At 31.0% G+C, this 18,823-nt stretch overlaps 6 protein-coding genes and 1 non-coding gene across 7 annotated transcripts; 2 read left to right on the top strand and 5 right to left on the bottom strand.

The window, feature by feature from the left end:
- Positions 1 to 630: 630 nt before the first annotated feature.
- cgd3_640 (acyl-CoA synthetase) lies at positions 631 to 2,688 on the bottom strand (the record flags this gene model as incomplete). The annotated part of the gene is made up of 1 exon (XM_626649.1): positions 631 to 2,688. One exon carries the CDS (start codon positions 2,686 to 2,688, stop codon positions 631 to 633), a length of 2,058 nt encoding a protein of 685 aa, XP_626649.1.
- Positions 2,689 to 4,383: 1,695 nt separating this feature from the next.
- Positions 4,384 to 5,331, top strand: cgd3_630 (hypothetical protein with signal peptide; the record flags this gene model as incomplete). Its single annotated transcript, XM_626648.1, has 1 exon — positions 4,384 to 5,331. One exon carries the CDS (start codon positions 4,384 to 4,386, stop codon positions 5,329 to 5,331), a length of 948 nt encoding a protein of 315 aa, XP_626648.1.
- On the bottom strand, positions 4,765 to 5,493 carry cgd3_620 (hypothetical protein with signal peptide; the record flags this gene model as incomplete). Its single annotated transcript, XM_626647.1, has 1 exon — positions 4,765 to 5,493. A coding segment is annotated over one exon (729 nt), but the record flags the coding sequence as incomplete, so codon positions are not given.
- A 2,315-nt stretch (positions 5,494 to 7,808) lies between these two features.
- Positions 7,809 to 8,900, bottom strand: cgd3_610 (hypothetical protein with possible 4 transmembrane domains; the record flags this gene model as incomplete). Its single annotated transcript, XM_626646.1, has 1 exon — positions 7,809 to 8,900. One exon carries the CDS (start codon positions 8,898 to 8,900, stop codon positions 7,809 to 7,811), a length of 1,092 nt encoding a protein of 363 aa, XP_626646.1.
- A 734-nt stretch (positions 8,901 to 9,634) lies between these two features.
- cgd3_605 lies at positions 9,635 to 9,707 on the top strand (the record flags this gene model as incomplete). The annotated part of the gene is made up of 1 exon: positions 9,635 to 9,707. It is a non-coding gene; the product is annotated as a tRNA-Glu (tRNA).
- A 526-nt stretch (positions 9,708 to 10,233) lies between these two features.
- Positions 10,234 to 14,523, bottom strand: cgd3_600 (hypothetical protein, signal peptide; the record flags this gene model as incomplete). Its single annotated transcript, XM_626645.1, has 1 exon — positions 10,234 to 14,523. One exon carries the CDS (start codon positions 14,521 to 14,523, stop codon positions 10,234 to 10,236), a length of 4,290 nt encoding a protein of 1,429 aa, XP_626645.1.
- A 552-nt stretch (positions 14,524 to 15,075) lies between these two features.
- Positions 15,076 to 18,597, bottom strand: cgd3_590 (hypothetical protein with 4 transmembrane domains, possible unusual phyletic distribution; the record flags this gene model as incomplete). The annotated part of the gene is made up of 1 exon (XM_626644.1): positions 15,076 to 18,597. The coding sequence occupies one exon, from the start codon at positions 18,595 to 18,597 to the stop codon at positions 15,076 to 15,078; it is 3,522 nt and encodes a 1,173-aa protein (XP_626644.1).
- Between the last annotated feature and the right edge of the window lie 226 nt (positions 18,598 to 18,823).

Genomic DNA, 18,823 nt, shown 5'->3' with positions numbered 1-18,823 from the left:
AGGCTTGGAAGTTAGGCCTGGAATTTAGGCCTGAGAGTCCTAAACTTGGAATTTAGGCCTGGATTTAGGTGGGAAATCCTAGGCTTGGAATTAGGCCTGGAATTTAGGCCTGAGAGTTCTAAACTTGGAATTTAGGACTTGAATTTATGCTCGGAATTTAGTCATTGGAAGTTAGGCCTGGATTTAGGTGGGAAATCCTAGGCTTGGAATTAGGCCTGGAATTTAGGCCTGTGAGTTCTAAACTTGGAATTAGGCTTGAAAGTTAGGCCTGGAATTTAGTCCTGTGAGTTCTAAACTTGGAATTAGGCTTGGAAGTTAGGCCTGGAATTTAGGCCTGAGAGTCCTAAACTTGGAATTAGGCCTAAAAACCCTAAACCTAAAAATCCTACATTTGAATCTATATTAGAGGATTCCAAGTCTTAAACAATCTAAAATCCAAATTCAAATATTCCATTAAACAAAAACTACTAAGTATATCATCAATTACATAAATACAAACAAGTTAATAAATCATATTTATAATAAAGAAATTAAGTATTGGAAAATATATAGAAAATAATAATACAAAAAATTATTATTAAAAAAAAAGAGAAAAAAAATATATAAATAAGTTATATATTATTTTCATAATCAAATTTGTGATCTTAAAGTATTCAAAACTTCCTTATACTTTGAATTGACTTTATTTCTCACAATCTTCATAGTTGGTGTTAATAATCCATTTGAAGTACTTAAAACCTCAGGAATTACTTTAAATTTATGTATTCTCTCAAAACCAAATAAATTTGAACTTAATTCAGCTTTATGAAAAGAATCATTCAATTCATCAAATAATTCATGAGATTCACATAATTCTTCCAAAGATAATGATAAAGTATTCATTCCTTTATCTTCCGACCATTTTCTTAATGCTTGCTCATTTGGGAATATTAAAGCTACTAAAAATCTATCAGTTGATTGACCATATACATATACATGTTGAATTAATGATGATGATGATAAATATATTCCCTCAATTCTTTCTGGTGAAATATATTCACCTTGAGACAATTTAAATAATGATTTCTTTCTATCAATAATCTTAAATGAGCCATCTTGTTGTCTTTCTGCTATATCACCAGTATCTAACCAACCATTACTATCAATCAATTCTTTACTATTGATTATATCCCTAAAGTAACCTTTACATACACTGTTACCTCTTATCTTTAATAATCCTCTTCTTGGTTCTTTTGTTGAATCATACCCCATTTCTAATACTGATGTTAATTTGACTTCTACATCACTAAATGGACCACCAACAGTACCTAAATGTGCATATGAATATCTTGTACCTAAAGTACCAATACATTCTGACATACCAAATCCTTCAATTAATTTACAACAAAAAATTGCTTGTATTTTATGATTTACTTCTAAACCTAATGGTGCTGCTCCACTTATTATAGCTTTCAATTTTCCACCTAATATCTGTCTTGTATTACTAAAAATAATTCTATCCCATAACCAATGTGTTGGATCTCCTTTTGTTTTAATAATACTTTCTTTTTGTTTCAATGCTTTATGAAATACTGTTCTTACTAAAAAGTTTGATTGACTAATTTTATCATTAACTGTTTGAATAATTCTTGTTAAGACTTGTGGTACACAAACTAATATTGTTGGTTTTAATTCTTGTGAATCACTCATTAATCTTGTTACACTACCACTAAATATACCAATTGGTATTCCCAAATAATAAGCATTCATTACAATTAATCTTTCAAATATATGTGCCATTGGAAGATAAGATAAATGTGCATCTTCATTATCTAATTGTATTTCTTTCTCTGAAAATAAATGTTCATATGAACTTTTTACGCATGCTAAAAAACAACGATGTGTTAATATTGCTCCTTTTGGATATCCAGTAGTTCCCGATGTAAAATGTATTGAACACATATCATCTGGTTTAATTTTTTTGGGTTTGTATATTTCTTTATCTTTCTTACTGACTTTTTCTTGTAAATTCTTGAATAAAATCAAATTAATATCTAAATTCTTAGCTCTCTGATTAATTTCTGTTGTTGGATGATCAAAGCATATCAAATTTTTTATTAATATTGAATCTCTGGTTGAATCAATTATAGATCTTTCAATAATTGATATAATCTTTTCTAAACTATCATTTGAAATACATAGACTTTTTAATTGTGTTTGCACCAGTATAAATTTTAAATTATCTTCTCCCAAAGTATCATATAAAGGAGCTAAACAAATTCCAAATGCATTACATGCATGTTCTGTTAAATACCATTCTTCTCTATTTCTACTCAATATACCCATCATACTAATTTCTTTTTGATATTCATTATCTTCATATTTTCTTATTGGGCATAAATCCATCTTTAAAATATTAATACCAATATTTAAAGCCTCTTCTTTCAATTCTTCATAGCTTTTAAATACATATTCTCCATAAGTTCCATCTCTATTTAGTTTTCTTGTTCCAAGACATTTTTTATTCTTATATTTATTTACAGAATTTACAAATAGTTCCCATAAATTGTTTGCATTTAAACCTTGTAAATTTGATAATTCACCTTTAGAATAACTAGGATTTCTATATATTGGAGATGATTCAGGTTCTACTTGTCCATTTTCAAGCTCTACTGAGAAAAAATCTTTCCTGTCGATTTTCTCTTCCATTTTTTATCTTTTTTTTCAGTCTTATTTTTGGATATATATTTATATTTAAATATATATATAAATATATGTTAAAATATAATTACATATATATAAATAAATATAAATTTTTGAAAAAAATTTACTTGTGATTAGATTCTTATCAAGTTTTCTTCTTATTATTTTGACTATATTAAATATTATTCAATTTTTAACTCTATTCAAATACCATACGATTCCTTTCTTTTTTTTTTTTTTTTACAAACTATTAATTGACAATATTTTTAAGTCCTTAATACTTCTATTTGTCAAAATTGCGATTTATTTGGTTATATATATTTCTCTGTTTCCCCTCTATATTTGCTAATATTTTATATCATCCAATATATTGACTATTTTAGAGTCTTGAAATGTCAACTTGGTTTGTTATTATTATTATTTCTTTTCCTTCAACTTTTATTATTTTCTTTTTTTGTCTTATCAATAAATCAACTTATAATATACGGTATTTCTTGTTTATATTTATTATTAATTAATATATAATTGATTATAACTCTCCTTTAATTTTATTATAGCCGCTGAGGAAAAAAAATTATAATAATAAATAATCCTTACAAACATTACTCATGCAAATATTGATTATTTTAAAAGTAGTTTTGGCGGTAAAAATGTGCAAATTAATTAATATCTAAAGTTGTTTATATTATTATTAATATTATTAATATATTATTATATGAATTTACACTACAAATTATAAATTATTAAATAATATTTAATAATGACATTAATTTATGCAATAAAAATATTTATATTATATTTGTATATATATTTATGTAAATATTTTTTGTTTAATACACTTTTTTAAGAATTGAGTATTAAAGTAGCGAGATTTTTACTTTTTTTTTAAGAAAAAAAGAGATGAAGAAATTTTTAAAAAAATATATAATTAAAGTTGTTTTAATTAATATAACAATTACTATTATTAATTTGGAAAAAAAGAAATAAAAATTCAAAATAAATGATTTGGCGGGTTTCTTTCTTAAAATGCATGTAAAATTAGAAATAGTGGAAAAAAGTTTTTTTTTTTTTTAATTTTCTCTTTATTATAAAAATAAATTAATAGAGGGATTTAATATTTCTTTTAAAAAAAGTCAAATTGTATTAATAAATTTTTTGTTGTATCAATAAATTATTCTAAAGAAAACTAATAATCTAAGATTGAGTTATTTTGTAGAAAATATGTATATTTAATTCTACATAGAAAGCAAATGATGGATTAGTAAAGAATTTTTTATTTTCAATAAAATTAATGTTAAACATTTAAATATATTTTTTTTTTATTCTTTTTTTTTTTAATTATTTACTATAAATTCTAATGTGTATAATTTTGCCATAGATCTATAAATGCAATAAATATCGAGAATTTGAAATAAGGAATTCATTGAGTATATAGAGAAAATATTCAATAATAATTATAAATAAATAGATTAATGGTAAAGAAGAATACAAATTTTTACTCTTTAGTAATGAAGTAATTCCAAATAAAATCATTGTAAGTAGTAAAGCAATAATAAGTTCTCACATTAAGTCGAATAAAGTGAAGGAAAGGTATCTTTTATTTATTAATTATTATTAATATTTAATTTGAATACAAATAATAGTAAAACCAAAATAACAATAATAATATTTTATCAAATTTAAATAAAAAAAAAAAAAAAGATGAAAATGCATATAATTAAGTTTGGAAGATTATTTCTTCCTATTTTAGTAATATTTAGCTTTGTTTGGTTATCAGAAAGCGTTAGATTGGAGAATTATGAGATTTTAGCAGAAGATCAAATAGCTGAGATTGAAAATTCTCAAAAGCAAAATAATGATCAAGTTTGTGAAATTAATACAATAGGAGAATCATGCAGTGGAAGAATATTAAAGTTGAAAAGCAATATACAACAGGGAGTAGTTTTAAATATTAAGACAGAATTTTCATTGATTAGTAACGATAATTCTACACAAATTTCTGAGTCTTCCTCAATTTCTAAGGCAAAACTATCACTGAGAAATAATCAGAGAAATGAAATCAAAAATTCTGCAAATATAGATTTACATAGTGAGATATACAACCCAATACAAGGGAAGGAGAAAGAGAAGAGCGAAAAGAAGACAGATGATGAAAAGAAGACAGAGAATGAAAAGAAGGACGAAAAGGAGAAGGACGAAAAGAAAATGGAGGAAGAAAAGGAGAGAAAAAAGAAGGTAGAGGAAGGAAAGAAGACAGAGAATGAAAAGTACAAAAAGAAGGTGGAGGATGAAAAGATGGCAGAGAATGAAAAGGACGAAAAGAAAACGGATGAAGAAAAGAAGACAGATAATGAAAAGGACGAAAAGAAGGTGGAGGATGAAAAGATGGCAGAGAATGAAAAGGACGAAAAGAAAACGGAGGAAGAAAAGAAAACGGATGAAGAAAAGAAGACAGAGAATGAAAAGAAAGATGAAAAGAAGACAGAGAATGAAAAGGACGAAAAGAAGGTGGAGGATAAAAAGATGGCAGAGAATGAAAAGAAGTACGAAAAGAAAACGGAGGAAGAAAAGGATAAAAAAGAGATGGACGAAAAGGTAGAAGAAAAGAAGAAGACCGAAAAAGAGGATGAAAAGAAAAGAAAAGGGTGAGAAAGAAAAGGAGGGTGAGAAAAAAGAAAATAAGGACAAACAAGAAGAAAAAATTGAAATCAAAGATTCAAGCTCTTCAACTGGTAACTTTACCGCAAATACGACCATTCCTGCAAATATTGGAAATTTGATCAATGGAGGAATACCCTTGGACAAAAATACTCAAACAAATTCAGAATTTCTTCAAATCAAAGATTTACAGGAAAAAGTAACCAATCAAACAAAAGATGCCTTATCTTTAAACAATAATACTGAGGAATATTTCAAAGAATCAAACTTTATAACAAATATTACAGAAAATTCTACACAATTTGATAACTTTAATAATACTATTCTTTCAAATACTACTAATGATTCAAACAACTCTACGATCATAAAAAATAATCAAAATGAAATAGAAGAACAATCCAATCAAGATCAAATGAAAATAAATTCAGTAAATAATACTGGAATCAATACAAAAAATCCACATAAAAAACGTCATCATATTTTAATTGATGACCATTATAATAATCAAAAACTTGAAAGTATTAACACAACAAAACAAGAACAAATTTCTTTTGATTTAGATAATTATCTTATCATGTATAATATAACATCAAGTGAAGATGGAACACAGAGATATATTCTAATATTAAATGAAGACGAAATTATTTTGGTAAATAAATTATTAGATGATATAGCTCCACATATTAGTCATAATACGAATACAAATAAATTACCATTATTTATGGAAGCTACTTTAGATGGAATTAATAAAGCTATTAATGTAAATAATAAAAAAACTACAACTATACAAACTAACATAAAAAAATATTTCAATAATCAAGAAGGATTAATTGGAGAAAATAAAATAGTAAATAAAAAGAAAAGTAATGATTTTGTAGGTACTATTTCAAAATTTAAAATTCCAATTGAATTATTTCCTTTAAATAAAAATCAAATTATTATTGATATTGATCTAGTACAAAGTAATATCTCATTATTTGCATATATTAAATTGGAAACTGCTTCTAATAATCCAAATGAAATTTTAAGACTTTCCACAACTTTAGCTGTTAGTTCACTTGGAGTTGAGGATACTGCTAATACTGTAAATATACRMKTRWMASATGMARMTMAAGYCAATAGTTWTACCRACWGTKATKCGAGCWYKAACAGRMGGWWAATCKTGAMRATATTGMCGATAATMRTAATRATAMTAMTRRKMAKRAYAGKACTATGAGTCCATAATTATCAAGATTTTCGRAACACTCCAACTTCAGGAAATCTCTTCTGGAAATCAATTACTAAAGAYKCRTYRMWWYAGGAAYTGAAMATAASAACTATCRAAAMAATTTAATYTAATCAATAAATAACCTACACTTATTTRCATGTRCTTAATCATTAAATTATTGATTAGAAAYAWTAAAATTATATGTATCCACCCCATTTATTTAATTATTAAATCTAATATTTAACTTAAGTTTTTTTATTTATTTAAAAAAYTAAAAAAAAAAACTATTTTAATCWGAATAATTACAATTTTAGTACTATTTGTTTTCCACTTATTTCTACTAATAATAATKTATTAATATCTTTATTCACACTAACATTTCTAATTTTTAATACAATTTCTACTAYTTATAMTAATACTATTAAAAATACCATTAARATTATTCAAAMAGAAAAATTGACACGTAATTACCATATTTCTTTAAACGGTATRKCGSGAATTTATGTGGATGCATGCAAATCGCATGTATCMAATAWAATATTCGCATTTTCAAAAATTGAYTAGTAATATAACATMAGAAAGTAAATCTMGTGRATAAAACAAATAGAATATATGAGATATGTTAAAATTTTCAAGTAAAAGATTTTATTTTAACTTTAAAATAACTATAAYCRTAGAAAAAATAACTAGTAAAATTCATAGATTTTAWTTGTATAATATAGAAATATAAACTAAATCTTGGACATACTATCAAATTCTAACTCATTCTCTATYCYTACTTTCTTCTTCTACTATTTCTCTTCCAGTTTAATATAATTCTTGCTAATATGCTCGAACAATAGTACAAMGATTATACACATTTATYTTTCGATATATAACGAACTTATTAAAGTTATTACATAAATCCACTTRTTGAGAGGGGAATAGAGAGAATGRAATGGATRAAAATGGRTGRRAATGGAATTAAAAGYTTTGAAWTAATATTAATACTATAAACAGCTGAYGCTATTTGTTGAATTATCATTGGTAATAGTRTTGAAAKTAGTATTACCAATAATAATAATAATAWTARTATTAGTAKTAGTAGTAGTAGTAGTAACAGTAATATTAGTGGTAGTAAAAGTAGTGGTAATAAAGTAGTAGGAATCATAGTAAAGACGGAATTTTTGCTGCAACATTCTCTTTTTAAAGAAAGAAATTGCCTTGCCTTGAAAAAATAGAAACCTTAATGTCCAAATTACTTGGTTAAAATAAATTGCAACTAATAACCTCTATATTGTTGATTGTAATAAGGATATTGTTGCCCATATGGATTATGATTCTGTTGGCCCTGATAATATTGAGGATATTGATGATTATAATAATTCTGGTTTTGATTATTCTGATAATAATAAGAGTTATTAGCAGCAGACTGTTCATTACCATAGTTTTGTCCAAAAAGTCCTGAATAACCCAAAAGCTTCTTTAACTCTTCCTCCTCGTATGTTGTATCCTCAATAACTTCAATAGCATCCACACAAATATCTGATGGTAATGCACAAACTGACCATAAAGGTAATAAAACAATCCAAATCATTCCAAAAGCAGCAAAAGCAAAACCTGTTGACAAATCAAATGTTCTTGAAATATCAACAAAGAATAGTCTTGCAAACATACTACTACCTATTCCAAACATTGAAGAATCTCTAAATGGCTGTATAGTAAGACCACCAACAAGAAGATATCCAACAATACCAAGAACGCATGTTAATGCTGAAATGAAATGAAGCATAAATATACTTTGTCTCACACGTCTTGTACGATAACAGAACCAAAATGTTAATAAAAAGATTGCTGCAAAGAATAGTAATATGATTGATAAAATAAACATTGTCATGATAACTGATGAACCAATTCTTAACAAGTGGAATTTATTACAACCAAGATTTAAAAGTTGTAATGTACCAGCTTCAAGACTACAAATAAAGTTTGTAGCATCTGAAATACTTAAATTATCCATTCTTGAAACTATAAATCTACACATCTTCTTATTTGCGTCAAAACTAACGAATGAATCGCAGTTTGAAGAAACATGTACTGTCCATAATCCGAAATTTAAGTCAATATAATTATCTATTGGAAAAACTACTCTTGCATAATGGTATGCTGGTAATGTTAATGCAAAGAAGAGCCATAAAATACCAACAACTGTCGCTATGAAAACACTGAAAACTGGACATCCCGGAATCTCATATGGAGCAGACTTTGAATCATTCCCATTATTATTTGTATTATTAGGATAATAATTTGTTAACTGGCCATATTCAGGATAGTTCCTTCCATTGTGGTATGGAACAATTGAATTTTGCTCCATTAATATCTAAACTTTATTATTCACTGTTTGATAATTAAAGGAAATTTTCTTTTATTATTAATATTAAACTGAAATAAAATATTCTCTATTGATTTGCTTTAAATACCCTTCTCTTTCCTCTATTATTACATAAATTTATCCAACCAGTATCAATTATAAACTTATTACTACTTATCTTAAAATATTAATTAATGTCCAAACAAAACTTTGAATAAATGTCCTTCAAGTATAAAATCCAAATTTCTTCTTTGTATTAAGTACTTTTTTTTCTTTCAAATAAATTAATAATAATCTCTTTATCGTTTTGTTAGCCTATTACCAAAAAAAAAATGAAACTTAAATTAATTCTATATAATGCTCTAAACTCTTAAATTTAAACGAGTAGATACATATAGATATATTCCTTAATTTTATTTATTCCAAGTAATAGCGTCTATACCAATATTTTCTTAATCAACCACTAGAGATATTTAAGTCTTGACTCTAAAGGTCAATTCTGTATATTTAAATTCTTTAATGTTTTTTTTCAATTTTTTTTTCCTTCTTTTTTTCTTCCCTATTTGCTAAGTTTTATTCAGCATTTTAATATTGTCATTCTAAGCCTTTAGTACTTCCCGCCTACTACCTCTTTCTCTAGAGGTAGTAAAATTTTTATATAACTTGCAGAAATTTACCGCCTAAGTAGACATCATGATATTTCAACTATACTAATTAAAATAATGGGTACCTCGAATTCCGACGTAGTCTAGTCGGCTAGGATACATGGCTCTCACCCATGCGACCCGGGTTCGATTCCCGGCGTCGGAGCTCTTTTTGAAAAAATACCAAACTAGAACATACAATAGGCTTTACTGACTGAATAAAGTCAAGTATTTAATGCATGGCCTGATTTTCTTTTTTTTTTTTCTTATGAAATTGTCAAAACCGATTTCTCCCCCCTCTCCCTTATCTACTACCTACTACTAACGATATTATTAGCACTCCTTTTTCACATATATTTATGATGCAAATAGGAAAAAAAACATATAAAACCAAAATTAAAATTAAATATAAATATATAACCTTAAAAATAAATAATACATAACCATACTAGCAAGTATTATAAGGATAAGAGAAAATATGTACTTACAAGTCCATACATGCATGCATATATGCAAATAGCAGGAAATGCGCGCCAGTTAGAGTATTCACCTATTTGGACCAAATTGGTCATCCATAGTACAAAATACAGAACAAAATCAATTCAATTCCACCATGTCTCAATTTTGTACCTCTATTTTCCCTCCTCTTTCTTTCTTTCATTCTCCCTTAGCAAAAGATTACTAAACCTCTATTAAAATATAAACCCGACATTTTCCTCAGGGTCTTCTGCAATTGAAATTGGACGATAGACTATTCTAACTCTGAATATAATATTAGTATCAGGGTCGTATTCAACATGAATGCCTGAAGCATAGTGATTTCCTGAATCTGGAACATTTGATTGCCAAGTCACCATAGAATTATTATTAATTAAAACTTTCTTCTGCCTCTTAACGTGGCTAAATACTTTAAACCCTGCCGGAATACCTCTAGAATCAATAGCAACTTCAATATTCTCTATATAATCAGCATCACTCTCCAAACAATCACTAATTTCATCAAAATGGAACTTCGGGCCAACTAGACCAAGATTTGCCTCCTCTAACCAAGAATTCCCACATTGAAGAGCTATTCCTTTAATGTGGTCTCCATCATTATATACTCTCAATCCTGTCATTCTTGAGTTCCTCCAATCTTCCCAAGTCATTCTTCCATCCAACTTTAGCCTTGAAGTCTTACACCAAATTCCATCCATCTCTAAGCTTCCAATGTCCAATCCAATCCAATCTGTAACAATTGTTGGAGAACTTAACATTCCTCTCATTTCTTGCTCATTTGCTTCCTCTGATGACTCTGCTACTGCTTTTGGTAATTCAAATGGAGATTTATATTTCTTCTCTTCCAAATCTTCACTCCTTGTATCCATTGAAGTTGGTCTGAACAATGGTAATAGCATTGCTATTGGAGTTGTATAATCTCCTGTCTTCTCAAATAACAATTCAAATCCATACAACCCATCTCCTCTTGTTTTTGCCTCCACATAATAATGCTGCCATTCCCCAAACTGTCTTAGAAGATTTGTCTCAAAATAGAGTTTTCCTATACTATGAGTCTTATCAATCCTGGTTCCTCCTATCGCTATTATAAACTCTTTTTCCCTCAGTCCAAAGGTTTCCTCTACAAGAATATAATTATTATCTGAAACATCCCACATTCCAACTTGCTCATAATCTTCATCATTACAAGTAATCCTCAAACCTATTAATTCTTGTTTCTGTTCTATAGAGTTCCTCTTATAAGCCATAGTTATTTGAGTAAGTTTTGTTCCTTCCTCGCACGAATACTCATCTCCAGTACTTACATCTCCATTTGCATTTGCATGACCCCATGGAGTGTTTCTATCAGTTATTGGGGCTGAACCTGACCCTACTTGATTTGATCCAAGTACTGTTCTTACCTTTGGAGGAGGACCAGAATCCCCAAAGTTAGTATATATTGCTGATAAAGCTGTTATCATTCCTTTTCTAATCTCTACATCAAATCCACTCAAGAATCTATCATGTAATTTTCCCATCTTCTTTTTCATATGGTTTCTATTGAAAAGTTTTAATCTACTTAGTGATCTATCTTCTTTATTCAATACAACTTCAACCTTTTCTATTGGCTCATTCATTGGAATCTCATACCTGGCAATATCTCCCAAAGTACTTCCAACTGGATTTAATGGCTTGCCATCGCATATTAAAGTCAAACCAATAATCGAATGAGGAATCTTTGTTGAAGTATGTACCAAAAGACCAGTTAACCTGCTTCCAGGAGCACAGAAAGTCTCTTCTGCATGAGATCCCCCTAATCCTCTACGTCCAAACCACTCCTCTCCGGGCCTGAAGTTCACAATTCCGCTTTCTATTAACTTTTCCTCATTCAAAGAACCTTCTGATTCTCCTTGGATATCTGAAGCAGAAACTTGATATGGAGCCACTTCAATATCATTAAATGTTGGATAATCATCGTAATTTGCTTTTCTCTCAAGGAACCCAATAGAAACTAATCCTTCTGGTGTTTCCTGTCCAATAAATCCATATATTTCAGATTCAACATCACCTGATGCCAATTTCTTCATAATTTCTGTTCCTGTCTCACCAAAAGATGACTTTCTATTCTCTAAAGTAACTAGCATTATCCCACTCACATAGAAAGGCTTCTCGGATTGGTTCTCAACAAAGGATCTTGAGAAGAAGTCCCCAGATTCCACTTCAGCTTCAAATCTATCTCCCATACTACTTCCAAGTTTAGTCTTCCTCCATTTAGAACCACAACGAATTCTAAGACCAACTAACCTAGAGAAAACATTATTTCCCTCAATCTTCCTTACAAACCACATCCTAACAGCTGTAATAGGGATTCCAGGTGGACAAGATGTTTCAAGTACTACCACATCTGGATCAGATTCAGGTCTAACAGCTCCAAATAGACGAATACTAATGTCTTTTGCAGTGATTGGAGGTAAATCAATAGGAGTTGCAACCCTATAAAGAGGAGCAATCGCACCAATTCTCTCACTTCTAATCATCATAGCAACTCTGAATCCATATAATTCATAACTACTTAATACATCATGTTTGAAACGAAGATCAAAAAGATGAGGAAGACCAAGATCACCAAGATAAACCCTGAAATCTACAACTGGATCCTCTTCATGAATCAGAATGTCATAAGTCCTCTTCTTACCTGCTTCTATTAGATTTGGATTCCCAACTGGCTTAAAGAACTCGTCTCCACATTGGATTGACAAAGAAACTAAGTACATTTTAAAGGGTTTTGGCTGGGTCTCACCCTTTCTCATAATTAAACGTAGACCTGTCAATGGAACACCCGTGGGACATTTGGTTTCCAGGATTGGACAATCCTTAGCAACTCTACCATAGAAGGAGCTTCTTGGAACAATCTCCTTCTTTGAAGAATTTCCAAGTGATCCAGTGTCTCCTCCTTCCAAGGGAGATTCAGAAACCTCCAAATTACCATAATCCTCCCTATCCCCAGCCTGACCCGGCTTTGGAGGCTTCTTCCAATGGAAACCAATTCCTGAAATAGCTCCAGTTTTGTCCAACTCGGCAAAGATTCCTTGTAGAATCTTTCCTCTTCCTCCCCCCTCTGATTTAGAGGATCTTATTGTAGGAGTAACCCAATCATCACCCAACTTCTGTTGTCTACCTGTTGTAGAGAATACCACCAGACTTTGGATAAACTTTTCTGGTGATAAATGCAAAGTCACAGCACTGATCATACTCCCAACCAAGGCCTTATAATCAGTTCCTTCTGTAATTCCCAAAATAACTTCCTGCCATACTCTGTCACATTCAACTTTAATACCGACCAACCCTCTATTTCCCATAAAAAATCCTTGTAATCCTGTGATCTTCCCATCGCATTTAATATCTTGGAAATCATATCCTCTTCTACCATAAATAACTTGAGGACGAGACAGTATATCCTCAGTCTTTGAGAAGAGAAATCCTAAAGATATGGAGTTTCTGTATGCCAAAGTTGAAAAGTCAGCTCCCCTCCATTTACTTCTTGGATATCCTGAAATCAAGATTCTGAATCCTGAAAGCTCATATCCTTCTGGAGCAGACTCTACAACTGAAGGTAAATTACCTCCTGCCTTACCCAAGAAACTCAGATGATTATTCTTGGTTCTCAAAGTTATTCTTCTAATAAGGTATATTGGACCTTTTTCCAATGCTTCTTCTTGATTATCTATATACACTAATCTTGGACCTTGATAGGTTGGTATAACTAACTCTCTTTGGGACTGATGCTTTACTGGGTTTAAAGTTTCAACAAAAACCCTAATTTTGACAAAAGGATCCTCTGGACGCGTCAAAACAGTGTACTTTTTCAAATTTGGGCCAACATTTCCCATAATCCTACTCCATGTTGAATGTTTAGACCCTCCTTTTACTCTTGTATCTAAAGGAGAAGAACATAAGAACTGAATCCCACGTAGATCTTTCCTTCCTTTACTTTCAGGATTGGGAAACCATGCTCTAATACCTATTAAACTTTCATAAGGTTTACAAATTATATCTAAAACTCTTGGAATTGGTAAATCATCGACTTGAATTGGACCATAAATACGAGTAGGGCCCACATAAGCTCTTGGAGCTTCTAATTCTGGACTCAAAGGAAGTAATGGTGTACCATCCTGGTTTCTTAAGGGACCCCATAACCAATTATTAGATGTGTTGTCCCATTGCCAACCCTCAATTGGAATTTGCTTATTTTCTCCATTAATACGATCCCAGTAATTGGAATCACTAATTCTATTAAAAAAGTAATAACCATAATCTTTTGGATAGGAATATAAATATCTTTGAAATACCGGAGGTTCTTCTCTTGGTGGAGGCAAACGAGATGGAACCCTTTCTCTTTCTTGATACCTTTTTGCACTTGTTTTTAAAGATTCCACTCTAACCAGCTTTCCCCCACCCCATCCTCCTATAAAAATTATTAAAAATGCCAGGAATAACGCTTTCATTATCTCTTTCCTGCACTTTTCACTTTTTCTCAATTATTTTCTCCAGACTTGCATGCAATTTCCCGCCAAAACGTTAGATCCGCCACCTAATTTTTAGATCCGGGCTTAGAGATTTTAGGTTTCAGGGAGGGAAAATATTTGGAGAAAGAGAAAGAAAAGAGGGGGAAATGGAGGAAAGAGAGAAAGTATGGAGAAAGAGCAGGGATAAAAGGAATTGACACTGTTATTACAAATTAAAAATTGTCAGGACTATTAAAGATGTGAGACTTAGGTTGTTGAACTTGGATTTGCTTAGCTCGGTTAATTTGTTTGGGACTTAGCAGGAGTCAGTATACTCATTTTGTGGAGTAATATAGGAAGCAGTTAGGTGAACAAGGAGAAAATGTCACCCAGTTTCCGAGAAGAGTTGTGAAATGTAGGTAGAATTTTGCTTAATTGTTTATTTTGTTTTAAACTATTTCTTATTCTGGGCGAAATTGATGTAATAACTGTGAAAACTGGAGAATCTTGAGCAGTAATCACCTCATTAAAGGTGATATTTGAAGCTTTAAACTAGTCGAAAATGGAAGTGACACAAGAAGGAGCAATTCTGTAGACCCAAACATTACCTTCTCGTTTGTCTAGCCTGGTAGATCTCTGGTATGCTCTTTTCCTGCTCACCACCAGTTCCCTCAAATCCTCAATGACTTCTCTGTTTAAGTTCCAGTTATTATGACGCATTGTCCCAACATTTTGTTCAATGAAACTCTGGTCAATTACATCCATATCTAAATAGTTGAATCTTTGTTCAGGAGTATGTCTATTTGCATATGGACTGGAAGTCTCCAAAATTCCGGAACTACTTGCTCTTGGAGAACCTTGCCTGGGACTTTGAGAGGCGTTGAAACTGTTAATTAGGACCTTAGAAGGGTAAATAAGAGATAATGCGCTATCATTTCTTGGTTTTGATTCTTGTGAAGCTCTATTCTCAGAATTAGGGTGATTTTCCGTATCCGATTTTAATCCTGTTGTTCCTATTTTCTGATTGGAAGAGAAGTTGATTTCATCCCCATAGACGGCCATGTTTGATGTAGAAACTGTCTTCTTCAAGCCACTGGTTAGTTCCACATCAGAAGCTCTATATTGGTCAAGATCGTTGATTTGAGATTTCATTCTCTTACTAAAGCTCCCAATAGTCCCGTAATGCAATCCAAAAACGTTGCAGCCGAGAGCTTTCCTACCCTGAATGATTTCACTCCACTTTAGAGCACCATCTTGGCTATCTCCATACATAGTAATTAAATTACAGTATTGCCTTAACATTGGGAAAGCTTTGTTAATAAAGTCATCCAAGTAATAATCAGGATTCAAGAAAGTCATTGAAACTATTTGAACCTTTTCATTAATAATTGGATTAATCTCGTCTCCGAACTGAGTCTCAGAATGACGAAGACCCAAATAATTTCCAGGATCAATGCTTGATCTATGATCATGCTGTTCACATCTTTCAAGTAAATTCTCTGATAAAAGCTTAGGGAACGACTGGATGAATAATCTAGTTCCCATTGAATGAGTCATAATGTGGATATGTCGAATTCCTCTATTCTTTAACCCTAATATGAGTTGGTAAAGTGAATTATGAGTGTGAGGACTTTCTGCACTCTTTCTAGCCTTGAAATACTCTAAGAAGGAATTTCCTGATGGCCAAGAAAATACCATAGGTTTTATATACGAGGGAAAGTTTCCAAAAGCAATCATCTGTCCAACTTGCCTTAAAGCATCCATTATTGTGTTATTATACCCATGAATAAATATCAGCGCCTCAGCCGCATGAAGTCCATCGCTATGAATCCAATTCTTGACTTCCAACTCTGGGTAGTATACGGTATTATCCTGGTTTTCATCTAAAGCATCTTTTGAGAAGACGGAATCATTGCAATATCTATCAACTACCCTAACTTCAACAGACTCCAAGTACCTATTATCTTGAGGCCTATTTAGAGGATACTGAGAAGCTTTGATAATGGAGGAGCTCGAAAATGAGCTTGAGAACGGAATAAGCCCACTAATGGCATCATTCGGGCCCAAAATTGTACTCTTTAGGTTATTTTCGCTTAGCAAACTCTCAGGATCCTGGTTGCTCAAAGCCAACCTCGCTCCTGTTTGTTTTGTATAACGTAATACTTCTGATACTGGAAAGTATCCGGCAATATACAAACCCCTTTCTGCATCAACCAAAATAGTGACTTCATTCTTAGGGTGGATTGTAAACATCGGAATGTGTGGGGATAAATTTTGGAAAACCCACAGAAGAGACAAATCACGCTCCTTGTCCTGTCTGTTTTGGTTCCTTCTTAGCTTTTGTCTAACTTTACGGATCATGTGAACTCCTTTTTTCTGTAAGCTTAAATTCATTTCACTTTTACACATCCCTGATGACAGTTTGGGTTCTACTTCCTTTAAATTTTGCTCATTTCCTGACGGTATATCAATTGATAAACTATTTAATTCATTTGACTCCATCTTATCACTATTACCTTCAATATTATCTAAATTAAGCCTAACCACCTTTTTAGAATCTAAAATGCTCTCCTTCTTCTCTAATGCGGTCTTCTTATCTTTGTCCTTTTTCCTTATTTTCTTAAACCAAGAACTATTAAACACTGCACCAACCATTTTCTTGCCCTTTTGAGTTGTATCATCTAATGCTGCCTTTCCTTTAGCCCCAATTCTCGCAAAGATTGATCCACTTCTATTCATTCCTATTGACGGAGCCGGATAAATATGGCATAAAGGAAACCCTCTAAAGAATTGACCAGAAACACTGCATTCAATATCTGCATAACCATATAGATTAGGAGTCAAATTTGCCTCTGTTCGACAGAATCCTAGCTTCAAACAAATAAAGCCACTCCCTGATCTACACTCTCTTGTTTTAAATGGTCCAACAGGATGCCCATTCTTCCAAAACCCAACGAGAATCTCGCCGTAGTAATCATCCTCCCTCCATCTTCCAAAACCATGAGGCCTTCCTTCCTCATTAATTTCTCCCAAATACCAACTATTTATGCTGCATCCCTGGTTTTTCAAAGAATTTGGTCTTCTACCTCTATCCTTTCTTGTTCTAAAAGTTAAAAGCAAATCCAATCTTATCGGATTCAACTTTTTCAGTAGCTTTCTTACACTAAACCTTTTAATCTCAATGAAATAACCAGAAGCTAATCTGATATTCTGGTTATCACTTTCCGTATCCCAAAACATTTTTGTATCGCTTGAATATCCTCCTTTCATACCTTCAGAGCTCGTCTTGTCCTCTGACTCGCTTTTTTCACAATACTTTGAACTTGTATTTCTTGGACTAATATTTCTGCTCCCATCAAACCTCTTTCCAAAAGAAAGTAATTTTAACTCTACAGGCTCAATATTTACAAATTTCCAAGACTTGAGGAACCAAGGATGCTTAAAGTAATATACAGCTATGATTGGTCTCAGTTTTGAGTAAAAAAATGAAATAAAAGAAATTAAGAACTGTAACGTAATATATATGAGCGGAATTATATTGTAAACGATCACCTCTCCATTACTCAAAATATAGTCACATTTTTGTAGAATTGTTGAGTTTTCTGAATCTGAAATTGTTGTCCTCAAAATAAATAATAGAAATGTAATAGCTGTGTATAAAACGCTCAATCTAAACGAGTAAACTACTCCAGTCTGGAACTGAGTCATTAGCAGCCAAAATGATGTAGTCACTATCATTCCGATTTCAACGCATAATATTATCAAATTATATCCCTTGTAAAACAACCCATGTGCTGCTATATCTCCCAAATTTGGACATGAAGAAAAAAATAGCAGATTTGAGAAAAATCCACAAAGTACTAACAAAATCAAAGTCCAAGCCCTTGCAACATCTCTAAATACTCCCTGGTGTTTTCTGCTAAATTTTCGAAATTCCATATAACCTACTGTATCCAAAAAATTATGTTTTATTTCTTCTATTAACTTCACCTCAGAGTCCAAAAATTGCCTACTTGAGCGAAAAACATCTGGAGATGGCTTTTCCACAACATCTCCTGCTTCTATTACATCCATCTTTTTTGGAAATTCACCTCTTCATGTTCTGTCAACAAATTACTTTTTTTGTGTTTTTATTGCATATTAAATTCTTCCCCCTCACTACGCCTTGTCCTCAAGCGCCTCTTGCATGCATATTTCTACAAAAGAAAATCCATCCGAAATTTCGACTTTACCTCTTCCAAAGAAACTACTTTTTTTGACACATTTTCTTTATTGTTTCAAACTCAAAATTCAGAAAATG

Source organism: Cryptosporidium parvum, chromosome 3 (genome assembly GCF_000165345.1).
Source record: "Cryptosporidium parvum Iowa II chromosome 3, whole genome shotgun sequence".
NCBI classification, from domain to species: Eukaryota; Apicomplexa; class Conoidasida; order Eucoccidiorida; family Cryptosporidiidae; genus Cryptosporidium; species Cryptosporidium parvum.
Note: the sequence above shows the minus strand (reverse complement) of the source record. Positions and strands in the feature narration are given on the sequence as shown.